Source organism: Callospermophilus lateralis, chromosome 5 (assembly GCF_048772815.1).
Source record: "Callospermophilus lateralis isolate mCalLat2 chromosome 5, mCalLat2.hap1, whole genome shotgun sequence".
NCBI lineage: Eukaryota > Metazoa > Chordata > Mammalia > Rodentia > Sciuridae > Callospermophilus > Callospermophilus lateralis.
The window spans coordinates 72435664-72453181 of record NC_135309.1 but is presented as its reverse complement, the minus strand read 5'-3'; the positions used below and the strand labels follow the sequence as shown (position 1 = coordinate 72453181).

General features: G+C 38.5%; 2 protein-coding genes across 2 annotated transcripts; both read left to right on the top strand.

Moving 5' to 3' along the window:
* The first annotated feature begins 2814 nt into the window (after positions 1 to 2814).
* LOC143400440 (protocadherin alpha-1-like) lies at positions 2815 to 5247 on the top strand. Its single transcript, XM_076857669.1, has one exon. It carries the CDS (start codon positions 2815 to 2817, stop codon positions 5245 to 5247), a length of 2433 nt encoding a protein of 810 aa, XP_076713784.1.
* Positions 5248 to 11144: 5897 nt separating this feature from the next.
* Positions 11145 to 13547, top strand: LOC143399820 (protocadherin alpha-2-like). Its single transcript, XM_076856845.1, has one exon. The coding sequence runs from the start codon at positions 11145 to 11147 to the stop codon at positions 13545 to 13547; it is 2403 nt and encodes an 800-aa protein (XP_076712960.1).
* The last annotated feature ends 3971 nt before the right edge of the window (positions 13548 to 17518 follow it).

Below are 17518 nucleotides of genomic sequence, written 5' to 3'. Positions count from 1 at the left end.
AATATTCTTTAATATTCCACTCCCTTGCCCACCTCGGGTGCCATTGAGTGCAGAGCTCAGGACGCAGGTGGGCGCTACTGCTCTCTCAGCACTGGGCAGCCAATTATCCACGTCTCTTATCACGTGATCAGGGCGCCCGGAGTGTCCACGTGACCTGACAAAATTCAGACTTCTGCGTCTAGACTCCTCCAGAGTAGCTAGTAAGTATTCCAGGCCTGCGATTCCAAGACCGAAGGCAGTCTTGAAGTCCTAGCGCCCGCCAGCGTTGCTAGGTAGCGGATAAAGAGCGTGGCAAGAATGTCTCAGCTCTGGCTTCCTTTCACGCCCCATGTCTTTTTCCAGTCTTCTGGCTCCTGTGTCCAGAGCTAGATTCTTTTATCCTTCGTGATGTCTGATGATATTCCTGCATCTTATCGCAGGGCTACTCTTCTTCCTTCGAGAAATCCTTTCTACCCTTCTCATCAAGACCCAAAGCGAACCCTGTTTCCTAAACCAAATAGGACCACTTATCTCACTCTTAGCACCATTAGCCCAGAGTCCTGGAACATTTCTGGCCTGAACTATGGCCGCAACCTCCTCGACTCCTTTGCTATCCCCTACTCCACTCCCCACCCAGTAATTAAAGCACCCTTAAAGAATGGTTCATGGGTCCTCTGCCACAAAATTGCTGATGGCTTCTTGTTGCTCTGGAATGACAAACTCTGGTAAGTGCCTTACCTCCTCTTATAGCTCATTTCTCAAAGGCCCCGGGATCTTCTTGCCTTAGAGCACTACAGTTGACACAATGCAAACAGTCCATTTTAAATCCAGACACTGCCAACCACCACTTCTACATTTTCCAGAATTCCTTTAAACTTTGTATGCCTCAATTTCCTCATTTGCAAAATAAGAATCATCAGTGTTACCCACTTCCTGGGACTCCTGAGAGAATTAAAGGAGAGAATGCAGGACCACCACTCAACCTTATTAGAGTAGGGGTATTGGATCATAAAACTTTTCCTCAAGAAAGCTCTTCCTCCCGTCTAAAGGAGAAGAAGTCTCTTTATACTATTTTTAAAATGTGTTGTGTTCTGTAATTAATTTTGAAATATTTATGCATTTTATGGGTGAAGTCTTCAGAATCAAAGCCATGCTTATCTTGCTCCCTGATGAGACTGACAACAAGCAGATGTTTGTTGCACACATAAATATACAGCCTCTGTTCCTCCAGTGGTATAGCTATAATGTGGACTTCCAAGGACAGGGGGTAGGTTTGGCGAGCAGGTGGGACACAACTGCCCTCATAGTCTGTTATCAATTTCCATTAAAGTGCATAAAACCATCAATATGCCAGAAATTCTAACATTAGTGGAAAGAACAAAGGGAGGGATTACTGTTCAGGTCACCTGCAGGGCATGTTTCCTCTGACTAGGTTGGCCAGACTTGGGGAAACAGAGTAGTGACTAAGTGTGATGGACCTAAGACTGCTATGCTGCTCATATTGGCTTCAAACCTGAATCTACTTGCCTCAACTGTTTGAGAAGCTGGGATTATAGGCATATGGTATCTTGACTGGCCAAAATTTATTCTTTAAAAAAAGTAACTAGTGAGTTTATTCTGACCACATTTTTTTTAGTCAAATTTTGATGTAATTGTGAGATTCTGATTATGAATTGCACTGAAGGTAAAGAGAGGTTTATTAATAGGTTATTCTCAGATTATTTCTTCTGAAAACTTAATCATTGCACTAGATTTACATTTTTTATTTTGATTGTGAACTGTTATGAGATTTTTCAGTTTGCGTACCAGATAGCAATTCAATATCCTTTATTTTTGTTGAAATGTGATAATGCTTGATCTGAGTAAGAGAAAAGCTATGACTAAAATTTTGATGTTAGAATAAAGATCCAATTGATATTAATTCAATTTGGAATAATGACTTTTCGAAGTCAAAGTTATAAGTTCAAAACTTAGGTCATTATGTTATATAACAAGCAATAGGGGATATCCCTAAATATCTTCATTAAAGCATTTAAAGTATCAAAAAATTATGACTTTTTTTTCAACACTGAGGAAATTTTAAATGTATTTCAGAAATTTTTCTAAAAGTGTCATATGTAAGTCTTGAAAACCATATATTTATAAATACATATAAATATATCACTTAAATAAATAAGCTGTTCTAGAATAAAGTGAACTTTAGTGGTCAAAGTGCATTGTTTTAAAACTTCGGTATACATTTACTTATTTAATAATAAAACTATGTGAGTTGCTAAATCATTTTAAATACAATGATGTAATGAGTGGCAAAGCAAATCCCAAATGTTCTCAAATTCAATTGTAATATGTTTGTGAAAATACTGAACTAATTTCAAAGGAAATTAGAAAATGTCCTAAATCTTTAATTTTTTTTTTTTTTTTTAGTTGTAGATGGCCGCAACACCTTTATTTATTTTTATGTGGTTTGGAGGATTGAAACCAAGGTCCCACACATGCTAAACAAGTGCTCTACCACTGAGCTACAACCCCAGCCCCTGTCCTGGATCTTTAAAGGACTTAAATTGAAAATGATCTTATTGCGTAAATCTCAAATGAATATAGAGACTGTACTTTGAAAAAAATCAATGAATGGATGGAAAACTCACATTAGCCACATGATGTCGCTGTATACCACAAAGTCTAGTCCATAGAAATAAGGTACCCATCACTAAAAGCTTTTGTCAGCATCGGAGAGAAGACAAAAACGGTAAGGAGATACATGATTGAAAATATGAAGTAAAAAAGTAAGATTGTTTAGTAAGGTGAGAACAGAAGGAAAGGGGTAGTGTTTTTGCAATGTTGTTTTTCAGGCGAGGAGGCCTGGGATACTTGCTACTGCTTCTCTTGCTTCTCTCGGTCTGGGAGACCCCGAGCAGTCAGCTCCATTACTCGGTCCCTGAAGAGGCAAAACACGGCACCTTCGTGGGCCGCATCGCCCAGGACCTGGGGCTGGAGCTGGAGGAGCTAGTGCCGCGCCTGTTTCGGGTGGCGTCCAAGGACCGCGGGGATCTTCTGGAGGTAAATCTGCAGAATGGCATTTTGTTTGTGAATTCTCGGATCAACCGGGAGGAGCTGTGCGGGCGGAGCGCGGAGTGTAGCATCCACCTGGAGGTGATCGTGGACAGACCACTGCAGGTTTTCCATGTGGAGGTGGAGGTGAAAGATATTAATGATAATCCACCGGTTTTCAGAAGCAAAGAACAAAGGATATTTATTCCTGAAAATAGACAGTTGGATTCTCGCTTTCCGATAGAGGGCGCTGATGATGCAGACATTGGTGCCAACGCTCTTCTAACTTACACCCTCAGCCCCAATGATTACTTCTCCTTGGACATACAGGCAAGTGATGAACTGAGCAAATCTCTTTCACTTGAATTGAGGAAATCTTTGGACAGAGAAGAAACACCAGAACTTCATTTATTATTGACTGCCACTGACGGGGGTAAACCAGAACTGGAAGGTACAGTTCAGCTGCTGATCACTGTGCTCGATGTTAATGATAATGCCCCACTGTTTGAGCAAACTATATACAGAGTCCATTTATTAGAGACAACAGCAAATGGAACATTAGTGACCACATTAAATGTATCTGACGCTGATGAAGGTGTAAATGGGGAAGTTGTCTTTTCTTTTGGCAGTGATGTTTCTCCTAACATTCAAGAAAAATTCAAAATTGATTCTATTTTAGGAGAAATTAGAGTAATTGGTAATCTGGATTATGAAGAGACAAAATACTATGAAATCCAGGTAAAGGCAGTTGATAAAGGAAGTCCTTCCATGTCAAATCACTGCAAAGTTTTGGTGAAAGTGCTGGATGTAAATGATAATGTCCCAGAACTGGCAATCACTTCACTATCTTTGCCCATCAGAGAGGATGCTCCACTTAACACGGCCATTGCTCTGATTAGTGTGTCAGATCGTGACTCAGGTGCCAACGGACAGGTGACTTGCTCCCTCACACCCCATGTCCCCTTCAAGCTAGTGTCCACCTTCAAGAATTACTATTCTTTGGTACTGAATGGAGCCCTGGACCGTGAGACCACATCTGACTATAAACTGGTGGTGACCGCCAGGGATGGGGGCTCACCTTCACTGTGGGCCACCTCCAGCGTGTCAGTGGAGGTGGCAGACGTGAACGACAATGCGCCAGTGTTCCCGCAGCCCGAATACACAGTGTTTGTGAAGGAGAACAACCCTCCAGGCTGCCATATCTTCACGGTGTCCGCAGGGGACGCGGACGCTCAGGAGAACGCGCTGGTGTCCTACTCTCTGGTGGAGCGGCGGGTGGGTGAGCGTGCACTGTCGAGCTACGTGTCAGTGCACGCGGAGAGCGGCAAGGTATATGCGCTGCAGCCCCTGGACCATGAGGAGCTTGAGCTGCTGCAGTTTCAGGTGAGCGCGCACGACGCTGGTGTGCCACCTATGGGCAGCAACGTGACGCTGCAGGTGTTCGTGCTGGATGAGAACGACAACATGCCAACACTCCTGGCACCTGGGGTGGGTCGCGCTGGAGGCACCGTGAATGAACTGGTGCATTGGTCAGTGGGCGCTGGTCATGTAGTGACCAAGGTGCGCGCGGTGGATGCTGACTCTGGCTATAATGCGTGGCTCTCTTATGAGCTGCAACTGGTGGCAGGTGGTGAGCGCAGCCCATTCCGCGTGGGTCTATATACTGGAGAGATCAGCACAACACGTGCCCTGGATGAGGCAGATGCTCCGCGCCAGCGCCTACTGGTTCTGGTGAAAGACCATGGTGAACCGGCACTGACTGCCACAGCCACAGTGCTCTTATCCCTGGTAGAGAGTGGCCAGGCGCCAAAGGCCTCATCACGGGCATCGGTCACCACTGCTGGCCCTGGAGTGACCCTGGTGGATGTGAATGTGTACCTGATCATAGCCATCTGTGCAGTATCCAGCCTATTGGTTCTCACGCTGCTGCTGTATACTGCATTTCGGTGCTCTGCGGTGCCCACGAAGGATGTGTGTGTGCCTGGGAAGCCTACAATGGTGTGCTCTAGCGCAGTGGGGAGCTGGTCTTACTCCCAGCAGAGACGACAAAGAGTGTGCTCTGGCGAGGGCCCGCCCAAGACTGACCTCATGGCGTTCAGCCCCAGTTTGTCCCCAGGTTTGAACACATCAAACAGAAATGAACATCCAGAAGCAAATTTAGATCTTTCCGGTAATGTAAGTCAAACTTTTAAGCTTTGCCTTAAATTTTTTTTAAATTAGATATAACTTATCTAATGAGCTTTTCAAATGTCACTTTAAAAATATGTTCACGGTGTTCATTGACATTGAAACAAACCTTGCCATTTAATGTAGATGCTCTATTAAATGTAGCTGTGTGTTGAATAGAACCAGGAACAAAAGCTCTAGGGGCAGACTATCATATACATTGATTTAAATGGTGGCATACTTTTAAAAATACTCCAACACTAAGCAATGCTTGTGATATTTAACAGTATGTCAATGGGGTCGTATACAGTGATATTTTCAAATTTACTTATTATCTTATCCCCTAGTGAAATGTCAAAACTCCTTACAGTTAATTGCAGGCCAATTATAGAAACCATCTGCCATCTCTTCAAGTTGCTAAATTTCAAAGTGGGCAATAAACAGAATACTTTTAAGCCCATGAAATTTAAAATATATTTATTAGGTGATACTTTAAATCTGCAACTAAAAATTTACAATCACTTCATTGTCACTAAGAGCAATTTCTTGTTGCCATTAATCTTGACTTCCCTGTGTCTAGAAGGCTTAATATTACATGAATTTGTTATTTAAAAGATCCAGTTAGGAAACACAGCACACCTCCCATTTACTTGCTAATGTTCTAAACCCTTAATTTTTACCTCATTTAATTTTTCCAATGATTTTGCAAGGTGAAACTTTATAGTTCAAGTGCTGAGGCTCAAAACTTTATAGTTGAAGTGCTGAGGCTCAGCAGAACCATACTCAGCATACTTACTAGATTTTCTTTAAATTTCCCAATTATACACAAAAACTTGTTTGCTCTAATACATTCCATAGCTTACAAAGGAAGAAATTTGCAAAAGCAAATTTTAATAATTCTGCTAAAAGTCAATGTATAAAGATCAAGACAAGAGGAGTGAGTGATTTTTCAAAAATCAAGCAGAGACCGAGTGCAAATTTTTACACCATCTTCCTGGAAGTGAATACAGAAATATAAAAAAATAAAAATAAAAAGTACTCTATGCCCATTTTTCAGAAGGGAAAAATATTTTCTTCCTGCTATACAATCAAGGAATATTTGATTATTGATCATTATGTTGATCAATATATTTGTGCACTGTAATGGACAGTATGTTTTATAGCAGTTTTGCAAAATCAGTTGATATATATTGGATATAGACTTCATTGAATTTACTAGTCTTTGAGCCCCAAGCATAATGTTATGTTTTGTTTCCTATGTTTAATTATGGTTACATGAGTACCAAATAAAAATATCTTTGTTTACCAAATGTTCAAAGAAACATACAAAAATGTCCCATATAAGTTCCTTTATGAAAATATTCTAAGAGAAATTAATATAATTTGCTAGTTAAACTTTCACAAATTTGAGCTGGTACAGACCCATTGCTTAGAGAATTGTAAGAATTAAACTGAAAGCATGTTTCTTAATCTTTCCAAATACTAACTATCATACCTAGTCTTTTATTAATCATCAACAAAAATAATAATAATTTAGGGTCCTGGTGCCAAGAAAACATCCCATCTATTCTATATATGAGATAAATGTTTCAGGATTATCAAATTGGAAAAGATAGAGTTGGAAATTACAAAATAAATTTTCATCCCAACTCATGCTATGTCCCCCTAACTACATTTGTTAACAGTATTAATGACCAGGCTTTGGATTAATTCTATGGACATTCAATATTTGATTATTATTGATTCAACAACCACATATTGAAAGATAACACAAACTAAGCCCCATTATAGAATCCTAGAGATGCAGCAATGGTGAAACAAGGTAGCAAGGTCCCTGTCGTCAAGGGGACAATATTCCAACCTATTTAAAATAACAATTGGGTTATAAAACGTCTTGGATTTGATGTAATATTGCTTTGCAGTTTTCTTTGTCAAACCAGGGTGTCCATAGAAAAGGATCTCATTCTATTTGTGACTTTAAAAAATAAGCAATAAGTCAGGACATTTTAAGTAAGCTTCCTGAGGAAAAAAAGGCAGGCTAAGACATTTTCTTTTAATAAAATATTGCTCAGAAAATTGTATGTAGGGCTAGGGGTGTAGCTCAGTGGTAGAGCTTGCTTAGCATTCAGGAAACCATGGGTTCAGTCACCAGCACTAGAAAGAAAAAGTGGTGTGTAATTATCCTTGCTAAAATACAGCAGAAAAAAATCAACTAGTTGGAAAATGCCATGAAAAGGGCAATTAAATTGATTGAATGATTAAGAGGGATAGAGTGAACTATGGTTTGAGGCCAAACTGAAAATCATACGTGGAATGTAAAGAATAAAGATATAATTTTTTCATTACAGCAGAAAAACTGGGGCTAGTTGTTGACATTTAAAACTACAGTTGCACAACTCATTAAAGAATTTATGCAGTTTGAAAAAGCAATTATCTCACAGCACTTTAATGAGAGATTAACCATAAGATTATTAGTGGAACTGAGCGTCTTTTGATAATACCAGTAGCCTTTTAATAGCCTAATGGCATTCATATATACCTTCACACAAATGCATTGGAATCACTGTCAAAAACAAAGTTTGAGATTAGTACACTATAGATCTAAGAACAGATAATTCCTTCTGTATTATAATGATTGTTGTAAAGATTAAATGTTTTCTGGGTTTGTTGAAGGCATTAACTTGGAGGTGAATCTCAAATATTGATCACTATTAAACCAAAAGACATGGGTCACTCCTAAACAAAATATATTATATTACTTCATCTCCTATTCTTCATAAGATGAATCAGTTGCTTTATTTTCCTGCTTTTCCATCTGGTCTTTCCTATGATTCATTTGTTACAATTTACTATTTTAGTATTAAGAAGAGCATAGAATAATACAGATTTATGGAAATTTGTTCTTTAGTGCTTATTTCACAATATATTTACAATTTAAATTAGACAACCATTTAGGAAATGTACTGATTTAAAAGTGATCATATTCTTAAAAGTTGATATTATGAAGACTGAGAGCTTATTAGCAGATTATAACCATTGTTATATGATTAATTTTGGTTAATCTTTAGTATCAAGGGCACAGCTTATTGTCTATCTGAAAAAAACAAGGCAAGGGTGATTGTGCTGTGCATATTGGGAAACACTGAATTATTAACATCTTTCTGTGGAGTCTACAACTTTCAAATGAGCCAATGGGAACAAAATATCATTGATTTCAGTAAAATCTTGATAAAATATGAATTTTTAATTTGAGATTATTTGACCTCAAAAATTAGTTTTGGTTTCATGATTATGATTTTAAGAATGGTAATTTATTTTCAAGCCACCTTGGTATGCTGATACCAATGCAACTTATTATTTTTTTTAAAGATTCATGTGATTTTTTTATACCTTTATTTTATTTATTTATTTTTATTTGGTGCTGAGGATTGAACCCAGCACCTTGCACATGCTAGGCAAGTGCTCTACTGCTGAGCCATAGCCTCAGCCCCCCAATGCAACTTAATTTTTAGAAAAATATTTTTTACACTTCCTGAAATAAAAGGTAGAAAACTTGAGAAGATTTTATTTTTGTATGCTCCTTATCTTAAAAAATTATCATTCTGAACATTAGAATTGCAGTTCTATATTCTAATATAATAATAAATAATTAGAAAAATGAAGTATCAGCCGAGGCATCTCTGAGACTGCTATTCAGTAAAATATACAAATAGGCAAGAATGAGAAATAGTTATTTACTTTAGTAGTCACTATCAATATTTCTGTTCTCTTCCTTCCTTTTTTTATTTGTTGTTTTTAGGTATACATGACAGTAGGGTGTATATTGACATACATGGGGTGCAAACCATTACAATTTTGATCCCTTTCTTGTGGTTCCTGTTCTCCTCCTACTGAGAACACTGGAAGATTTCACTTCTCTATTGCCTTAAAGTAGTATGGTTGTGTGATTTTCTTTGGCCAATGAAATGCAAGTACATGTCTCTTTCAAACAGTTATGTGATGGCCAGTGCAAAACTCTCTTCTCCTATTTTTTTCCTGTTGCAGCAATTACAGAAGCACAGGTTGACATTGATATTGAGATGCCATAAGAAACCTGGGATGCTAAGCTAACATAGGGAGAAAAGCTGTCATAGGAGTCTTCTATAACTACAGATAACTTTGCAGGAGCATGAAATAAAATTTAAGAGTTTATTTGAGACTAAAAAATGAAACAGTGAATGCACAACAATATATTCATTTGTGTTTCTGCCATTAAATTACTGTGAAAAGGATACATTTAATAATTAACAACAGGTAATACAAGTGATAGAACATTATTATTGACATTTTAATCAATGCAGCTGACCATTAGGCAGATTAGATAATGGCTTTTATGGAAAAAGTTTTCGTTATGATTTCTTTTTTATGATTTCTTTTTCTTATGTATAAAATGTAGAAGAAAAATAGCAAAGTGAAATTTAAAATGGCATAGGTATACCTTCTTTTTTCTTGCTTATTATCCATTCCCTCTTTTTTCTTCTGGGTCTTTGTAGTACTTTTGTGAAAGATCGGTTTGAAGGTTTTTCAAGAGTGAATGCTCAGGCTCATAAATATTATACTTGGTTTGTTTTGGTAGGTGCAAAGAGTACAGTTTCACTAGTGTGTATTGTATTAGTTTCCTTGGGTTGCTGTAACAAATTACCACATATTGGTGACTTGAAACTAGTGACTTAAAACCAGTAAAAAATGATGTGTTTTATATATAAGCCATTAAATTATGCTTTACTTTTTTCCTTAAGTCAGTTTATGTAGGATTCTTTGTGAGAGTATGATTAATATAAATGTTCACTTCCATAGACAGAGTTAAGTACTTTAAGATACTGGATTCTAGGAAAAAGTTAAAATAGGGTTCCAGCACCAGGAAAAGCTAGTTTTTCTTTAATTTTTTTTTTGCTTTCCTCTAGGAAAATCACCCTTTATTATGGATTTTGAACATTGTCACAACTCTTGATTCATTTTGTTTTCATTTCCATGTTATTTCATTGTTTTCACATTTTTCCATGCAAAGACCAGCTAAGAATTACTAAAAGATAGTTTCAAATAATTAACATTAAAAAAGATTAATTGTATTGTTCTTGCATAAAATTCAAATGTAACAGAAAAAGAACTATCCCTAAATTAATAATTCAAATGAGAAACAAATTAATTATTAATGGTCAAACATCTGTAAACAATTCAAAAATAAAAATTAAACCACAAAACAGCAGTATACAATTAAGTAAAATACCCTTTGATACATATGTGCTTCCTTTGAAGAAACAGTTAAAAATGGTAGTATGCCTAAAAGAATTGAAAGCAGGATATTCAAGAGAGTTTTGCACACCTGTTTGCAGCAGCACAATGTACAATAGTCAAGAGGTGTAAGTAATCTAAATGCCCAAGAATGGTTGAGTGAATATACAAAATGTAGTACATACACACAATGGAATATCATTTAGCTTTAAAAGGCTACACATGGATGAACTTTCAAGACATTATGTAAGTCAAATAAGCCAGTCCCCCAAAGCAAATACTGTTTGATTTCACTTATAGAAAATATCTAATGTAGACAAACTTATAGAAACTGAGTAGTATGGTGGTTACCATGGTGGGGTAGTGGAAAATAGGAGTTTTCTACTTGGATACAGAGTTTCAGTTTTACAAGATGAAAAATTCACAACAATGTGAATATATTTAATTACTGAACTACACACTTAAACATGGTTAGCATCGTAAAAGTAGAAACTGTTTTAGCCACATGATGTCGCTGTCTACTACAGAGTATTCTCTAGGAAGAAAAATACCTAGAGCCCCTTTGTTACTCCAGATAAACGGAACATTAACAGAAGCAGCAGGACTTGATCAGAGATTCGAATATTTAAAAATTTGCAGAACATGATCCTTTAATTTGACCAACTCACTGAGGATTAGTAATGGTGTCCTCTCTGCGAAGGGGTCGAGAGGTCTGGCAGTGTCCTCTGCTCTCCCTTCTGCTCTTGGCAGCCTGGGAGGTGGGGAGCGGCCAGCTCCACTACTCGGTCTCCGAGGAGGCAAAGCACGGCACTTTCGTGGGCCGCATCGCCCAGGATCTGGGACTGGAGCTGGCGGAACTGGTGCCTCGTCTGTTTCGGGTGGCGTCCAAGGACCGCGGGGACCTTCTGGAGGTAAATCTGCAGAATGGCGTCTTGTTTGTAAATTCTCGGATCGACCGGGAGGAGCTGTGCGGGCGGAGCGCAGAGTGTAGCATCCTCCTGGAGGTGATCGTGGACAGACCGCTGCAGGTTTTTCATGTGGAAGTGGAGGTGAAGGACATTAATGACAACCCGCCCGTATTTCCAATAACAGTTAAGACTATCCGGTTTCCTGAATCTAGGCTGCTTGACTCAAGGTTTCCTTTAGAGGGAGCATCTGATGCAGACATTGGAGTAAATGCTCTTATCTCCTACAAACTCAGCTCTAGTGAGTTTTTCTTTCTAGACATCCAGACGAATGATGAATTAAGCCAATCCTTGTTTCTTGTGTTGAGAAAATCTCTGGACAGAGAGGAAACTGCTGAGATTAATTTGTTACTGGAAGCTATGGATGGGGGGAAACCTGAACTCACCGGCACTGTTCAAATACTTATTAAGGTATTAGATGTGAATGACAATGAACCGACTTTTGCTCAATCAGTTTACAAAGTGCAATTGTTAGAGAACACTACAAATGGAACTTTGGTGGTTAAATTAAATGCTTCTGATGCAGATGAAGGATCAAATGGTGAGATTGTGTATTCACTCAGTAGTGATATGTCTTCCAGTGTACAGACAAAGTTCAAAATAGATAACAGCTCAGGGGAAGTCAGAACTAAGGGGAAATTAGATTATGAAGAAACAAAATTCTATGATATTCATGTCATTGCATCTGACAAAGGAACCCCAACAATGTCAGGACACTGTAAAATTTCAGTAAAACTTGTGGATATCAATGATAACACACCAGAAGTCTCAATAACATCACTCTCGCTTCCTATCCAAGAAAATGCTCCATTGGGCACCGTCGTCGCCTTCATCACAGTGTCAGATCAGGACTCTGGTACCAATGGGCAGGTGACCTGCACGCTAATGGCCCATGGTCCCTTTAAACTGCTGTCTACTTTCAAGAATTACTATTCCTTGGTGCTGGACAGCGCCCTGGACCGAGAGACCATAGCTGATTATAAGCTGGTGGTGATTGCCAGGGACGGGGGCTCCCCTTCGCTGTGGGCCACAGCCAGCGTGTCCGTGGAGGTGGCGGACGTGAACGACAATGCACCAGTGTTCGCGCAGCCCGAGTATACCGTGTTTGTGAAGGAGAACAACCCGCCAGGCTGCCACATCTTCACGGTGTCAGCGCAGGATGCAGATGCACAGGAGAATGCATTGGTGTCCTACTCTCTGGTGGAGCGTCGGGTGGGCGAGCGTGCGCTGTCGAGCTACGTGTCAGTGCACGCGGAGAGCGGCAAGGTATACGCGCTGCAACCTCTGGACCATGAGGAACTTGAGCTGCTGCAGTTTCAGGTGAGCGCGCGCGACGCTGGTGTGCCACCCCTGGGCAGCAACGTGACGCTGCAGGTGTTCGTGCTGGATGAGAATGACAATGCTCCCAAACTGCTGACACCTGGGGTGGGTGGGACAGGGGGAGTGGCGAATGAGCTGGTGCCATGGTCTGTGGGTGCAGGCCACGTTGTGGCTAAGGTACGCGCGGTGGATGCAGACTCTGGCTACAATGCGTGGTTGACCTATGAGCTGCAAGTGGCGGCGGATGGTTCCCGCAGCCCTTTCCGCGTGGGGCTGTATACCGGTGAGGTCAGCACCGCGCGCGCTCTGGACGAGTCGGATGCGCCACGCCAGCGACTGGTGGTGCTGGTGAAGGACCACGGCGAGCCGTCACTGACCTCCACAGCCACAGTGCTGTTGTCTCTGGTGGAGAGAGGCCAAACGCCAAAGGCCTCTTCAAGGGCATTGGCAGGCGCTGCTGACCGGGAGATGGCGCTGGTGAACGTCAACGTGTACCTGATCATAGCCATCTGCGCTGTATCTAGCCTGTTGGTCCTCACACTGCTACTGTACTTGGCATTTCGGTGTTCCGTGGTGCCAACTGAGGGCGCCTGCAAGCCTGGGAAACCCAGGCTGGTGTGCTCCAGCGCGGTGGGGAGCTGGTCTTACTCGCAGCAGAGGAGGCAGAGGGTGTGTTCTAGCGAAGTCCCGCCTAAGACAGACCTAATGGCCTTCAGCCCCAGCCTACCTCAAGGTCCAGACTCCGCAGAAGGGCAACCACCTTCAGAATCAAAATACATCGGAAAGGTGGGTTTTTAAATTTCTTTCCAATTCTAGAATTTTCCATGTTTTATTCTTTAGGAATTCTACTAATTATTTAGATTCATAGCTCTGCCTTTATTTTGAATCATCATTCTACCATCCAACATTGATTATGTATTAAATATCAATACAGAACAATTTTTATTAAATTAGAGATTAATAGAACTTTCTTAAATGTTATTTTTATTTTTATACGGCTTTTTCCTAATTAAATCTCTCCATGAGTAAGAAGGATGAAAACACACTTGAGCAAAAATTTTCAATTTAACATTAACTATAAATATTTGAATCTCTTAAAATTTTTAAATCAGAATTGGAGAAATTTTAAGTACATTATTACATAATATTTCCAGTTTATACGATCTTTTCATTCTATTGGAATATGTTTGGAATAAGGTTATATTTGTTCTGGACATTTCCTATATTGTTCTTTGGACCAATCATATATTTGTTTTTATCCATTCATGCAAAAGTAAGTGAGTTGCTTTTTCTTACTTTGTATTGGAAAGCATCCTGAATCTTCAATGCTAGGACCTCTAAAAGTATTTATCGCACTCCAGCACTTATATGCTAGCACTTAGAAATACTTGTTAATCTTAGATTTGTCTTTTATAAGTAAATAACCTATTATTGAGGATAAGAATTTCACACTGGCAAAATCCTTTAGTTTTCAGTCAAAATAAATAATTCACTAAGAAAGAGTCCTTTCAAGTCTTAACACTTTAAAATCATGTGGGATTGGCCTGGTGAGACCTTTACTTTCTATAATTGGAGAGTTCTCTAACCCAATCTTTGTGTTAGTGTTTGATTAAATCATCGTTCCAGTATCATTATCATTAGTCTAGTGCATGCAGGTCTTTCACAATACAAACTGGGAAGCTTCTGCTGGCACCTCACTGTGCCAGGGATTACATCACTGTGAGTTCACTCAGTTTCACCAGGTAACATTCATACTCTTAATGAAACTGAAGTTTCCTCAGAAGGTAAGGCCTGGCATTGGATGATTACATTTTCATTAGAATATACTATAATGGGTAATTGAAAAACTGACCTTACCCAGTAAATTGATAACTGAGAAGGACTCTTTTTGTTTGTTTTGTTTCAAACCAAAGGGGTTAAATCTAAAACTGTCTTTTGTTATTTGGTTATCAGTTATTTGCTCTTTTCCCAGATAATATGTGCATATTGATGAATCATATCATTAACTTCCACTAAGTGATCTTGGCCTCAGTCACTTCATAGGTAGTCCAGAAGTTTTATATGGAATATGCTTTTAAAGGAGCTGGGAAGTTTGGTGGATAAATCTTGACCTATAGTCAAGCACAGTCTATGCCTACAGGAAACTTACCTAATTAGAGTTGATAAGTCTCATCATGCAAAGTATACATTTCCTGAAAATCAGAAAAGTTCATTTAAGGTTTTACAGAGAAAAATGAATGATTTGAACAAATGAGGATGAAACTCTTCCCTGGGAGTTTTCATCCTACCTAGAGTATGGCATGCAGAATATATGAATGGTCAGGTGGAGTCTGTCCTACTGGAAGTCTGGTCATTATGTTTCTACTCTAGGTAAATTGTAACCTTTAAAAATTATATTCAGATGTACCTAGATCTCCAAGAATTACTATCTATGGTTCAATAAATTCTTATTCTTATTTATATTTTTCTTGGTTAATTTGCTTAAGGAGATAACTAATAGAAACTATTCCCTGATACTTTATGCACACATTGATCCAATCTTCTAAACTCATGTTCCTTTAACTTTATCTTATCTTCTAATAATCAGTACTGGAGTCTACTCTGCTATAAATTTTCTGTGAGGCATTCCATCTTTCAGTTAGTATAATTCTTAAAAGCAATGCAAGGCCCATAATATTACAATAAATTGTCAAAAGTATCTCATTAATATGAAGTCTGTGATGATATAAAATTTTAATTTTGTCTTTCATTTTCAAACTAACTACCACCTTTTAATATTCATCAAAGTTATAGCTGGCATTGTAATAAACAATTCTTTAAAGTTTACTTTCTTCTTCATGAGCTAGCATGCCGCAGTCTGGCTGGGCACAAAATCACGAGTCACTCACAGCTTTGTAGATTCAAACAGCAATTCTTTATTCCTGAACTCACAGCGGCCCTCTACAAACACGTTCTGAGGCAAAACACGTTCTCTGCCCAAATACTCTCTGAATCCCGTGAGAACTCAATGGGAACTACAGGAGCGGGCACGCCCTATTCCCAGCAGGATACACCTTAAACCTGGAACCACCCTAAACCCAAGGAGAGCCCTAAACCCTGATCCGCCCTAAACCCGGATCCGCCCTGGTCCTTGAGCAAGGTCACCTTACATGCAATGTCACTGCAAAATGTCCAAGGCAAGTCCATTTTACCACGAGTCCTTCCTCTAAGCAACATGGGGTACGCTGGCAAGGAAATTGTCATACCTACTTGGCTAATGGCTCTCAGCACTAGCACAATATAATCAGTTAGAAATTAGGAAAGTTTTATGCTAATAAATATATTAATATAATGCTTTACTTATCTTGCTTGAGAAAGTTAATTTCAAACATTAATTTATTCACTAAAATTAATTGATAATATATTCTATTATAAATATAAATGATGAACTGTGAGTAAATTGTATCATGGCTTCCCTTTAGTAAAACACAGGAAACAACAACTTGAATGAAAACTGTTCTTCAAATTCTTAAATATCGAATTGCATTTAATAATGGTCAGGCTATATGCAAGGAGTTGTAATATTCTTATTGTTCCTAATTCTCTACAATAGACCTTTACCAAAGAATTTTGTTATTTAACTTACAAATGCTCAGGGAACTCATGACTCTCACCAAATTCAGAGAGATCTTTGAGATATTTCATCACCTACTGTTACCTGTATTGACTGGTGACTCATGTTTGAAGGTTGCTTTTCTCTCTTTTGTCATTTTTGTCATAAGAACTTTTAAAGCAATGGAAATCTAAAAATTCATCCAGAGTGGATTTTTTTTTCTGGTACTGATGATGGAACCCAGATGTGCTCTATCACTGAGCTATATCCCCTACCCCTTTTATTTTTATTTTGAGACAGGGTTTTCCTACATTGCTGAGGCTGGCCTCAAATTTGAATCCTCCTGTCTCAGATTTCCAAGTTGCTGGGATTGTGTGAGTATGCCACTGTGTCCAAACAGAGTGGAGGCATTTAAAAAACAAAATTATCACATTTTGTAAATGCTTTAGTATATACAGGTAAATTGGAAAACATAAAGATGTGAAAAATTTAAAAACTAGTATGTTCTTACTTGTTGTGGTACAAGTATAATAAATATCCAATTATACAGTGTTGTCCTGCAATAGGAAATAAATTGACAAAACAACTTCACTGGAAAATACTGATTTCTTACATCTTTATTTAAATAACCGGTAAGATAGTTAACAAGAATATAATTCTTGAAAAAGGGACATAGGAGTAATTTACAGATATCCTAGAATTAATAAATATAAGGGAACCTATTTTAAATATTGATAATTGCCATAATGATGCAATAATAATTATCATAATTGCCATTTATGATAAATGCCATAAATATGTATACACTTTATGTATACATATTTACCAATGTTTCCTTTTTATGTTGTGATGGTCACAAATCTCAAAAACTCTACTTTTTCCATAAACTATAGTCTGAGAGGCTAAGTGATTAAAGGAATAGCAACTTAAATCAGATTGACATCCCACCCTTACACTACTAAAGTCATTCTTAAGTTACTTAACTTCTGTGTATTTGTAAAAAGTGAAGCACATTCATATATTTTTGATAAGAACAAAATAATAATAAATTCTGGCAAGAATGTCGGGGGGAAGGTACACTCATACCTTTTGGTGAGATTGAAAACTGGTGCTACCACTCTGGAAAGCAATATGGAGATGTCTCAAAAAACTAGGAATGAAGCCATCATATTACCCA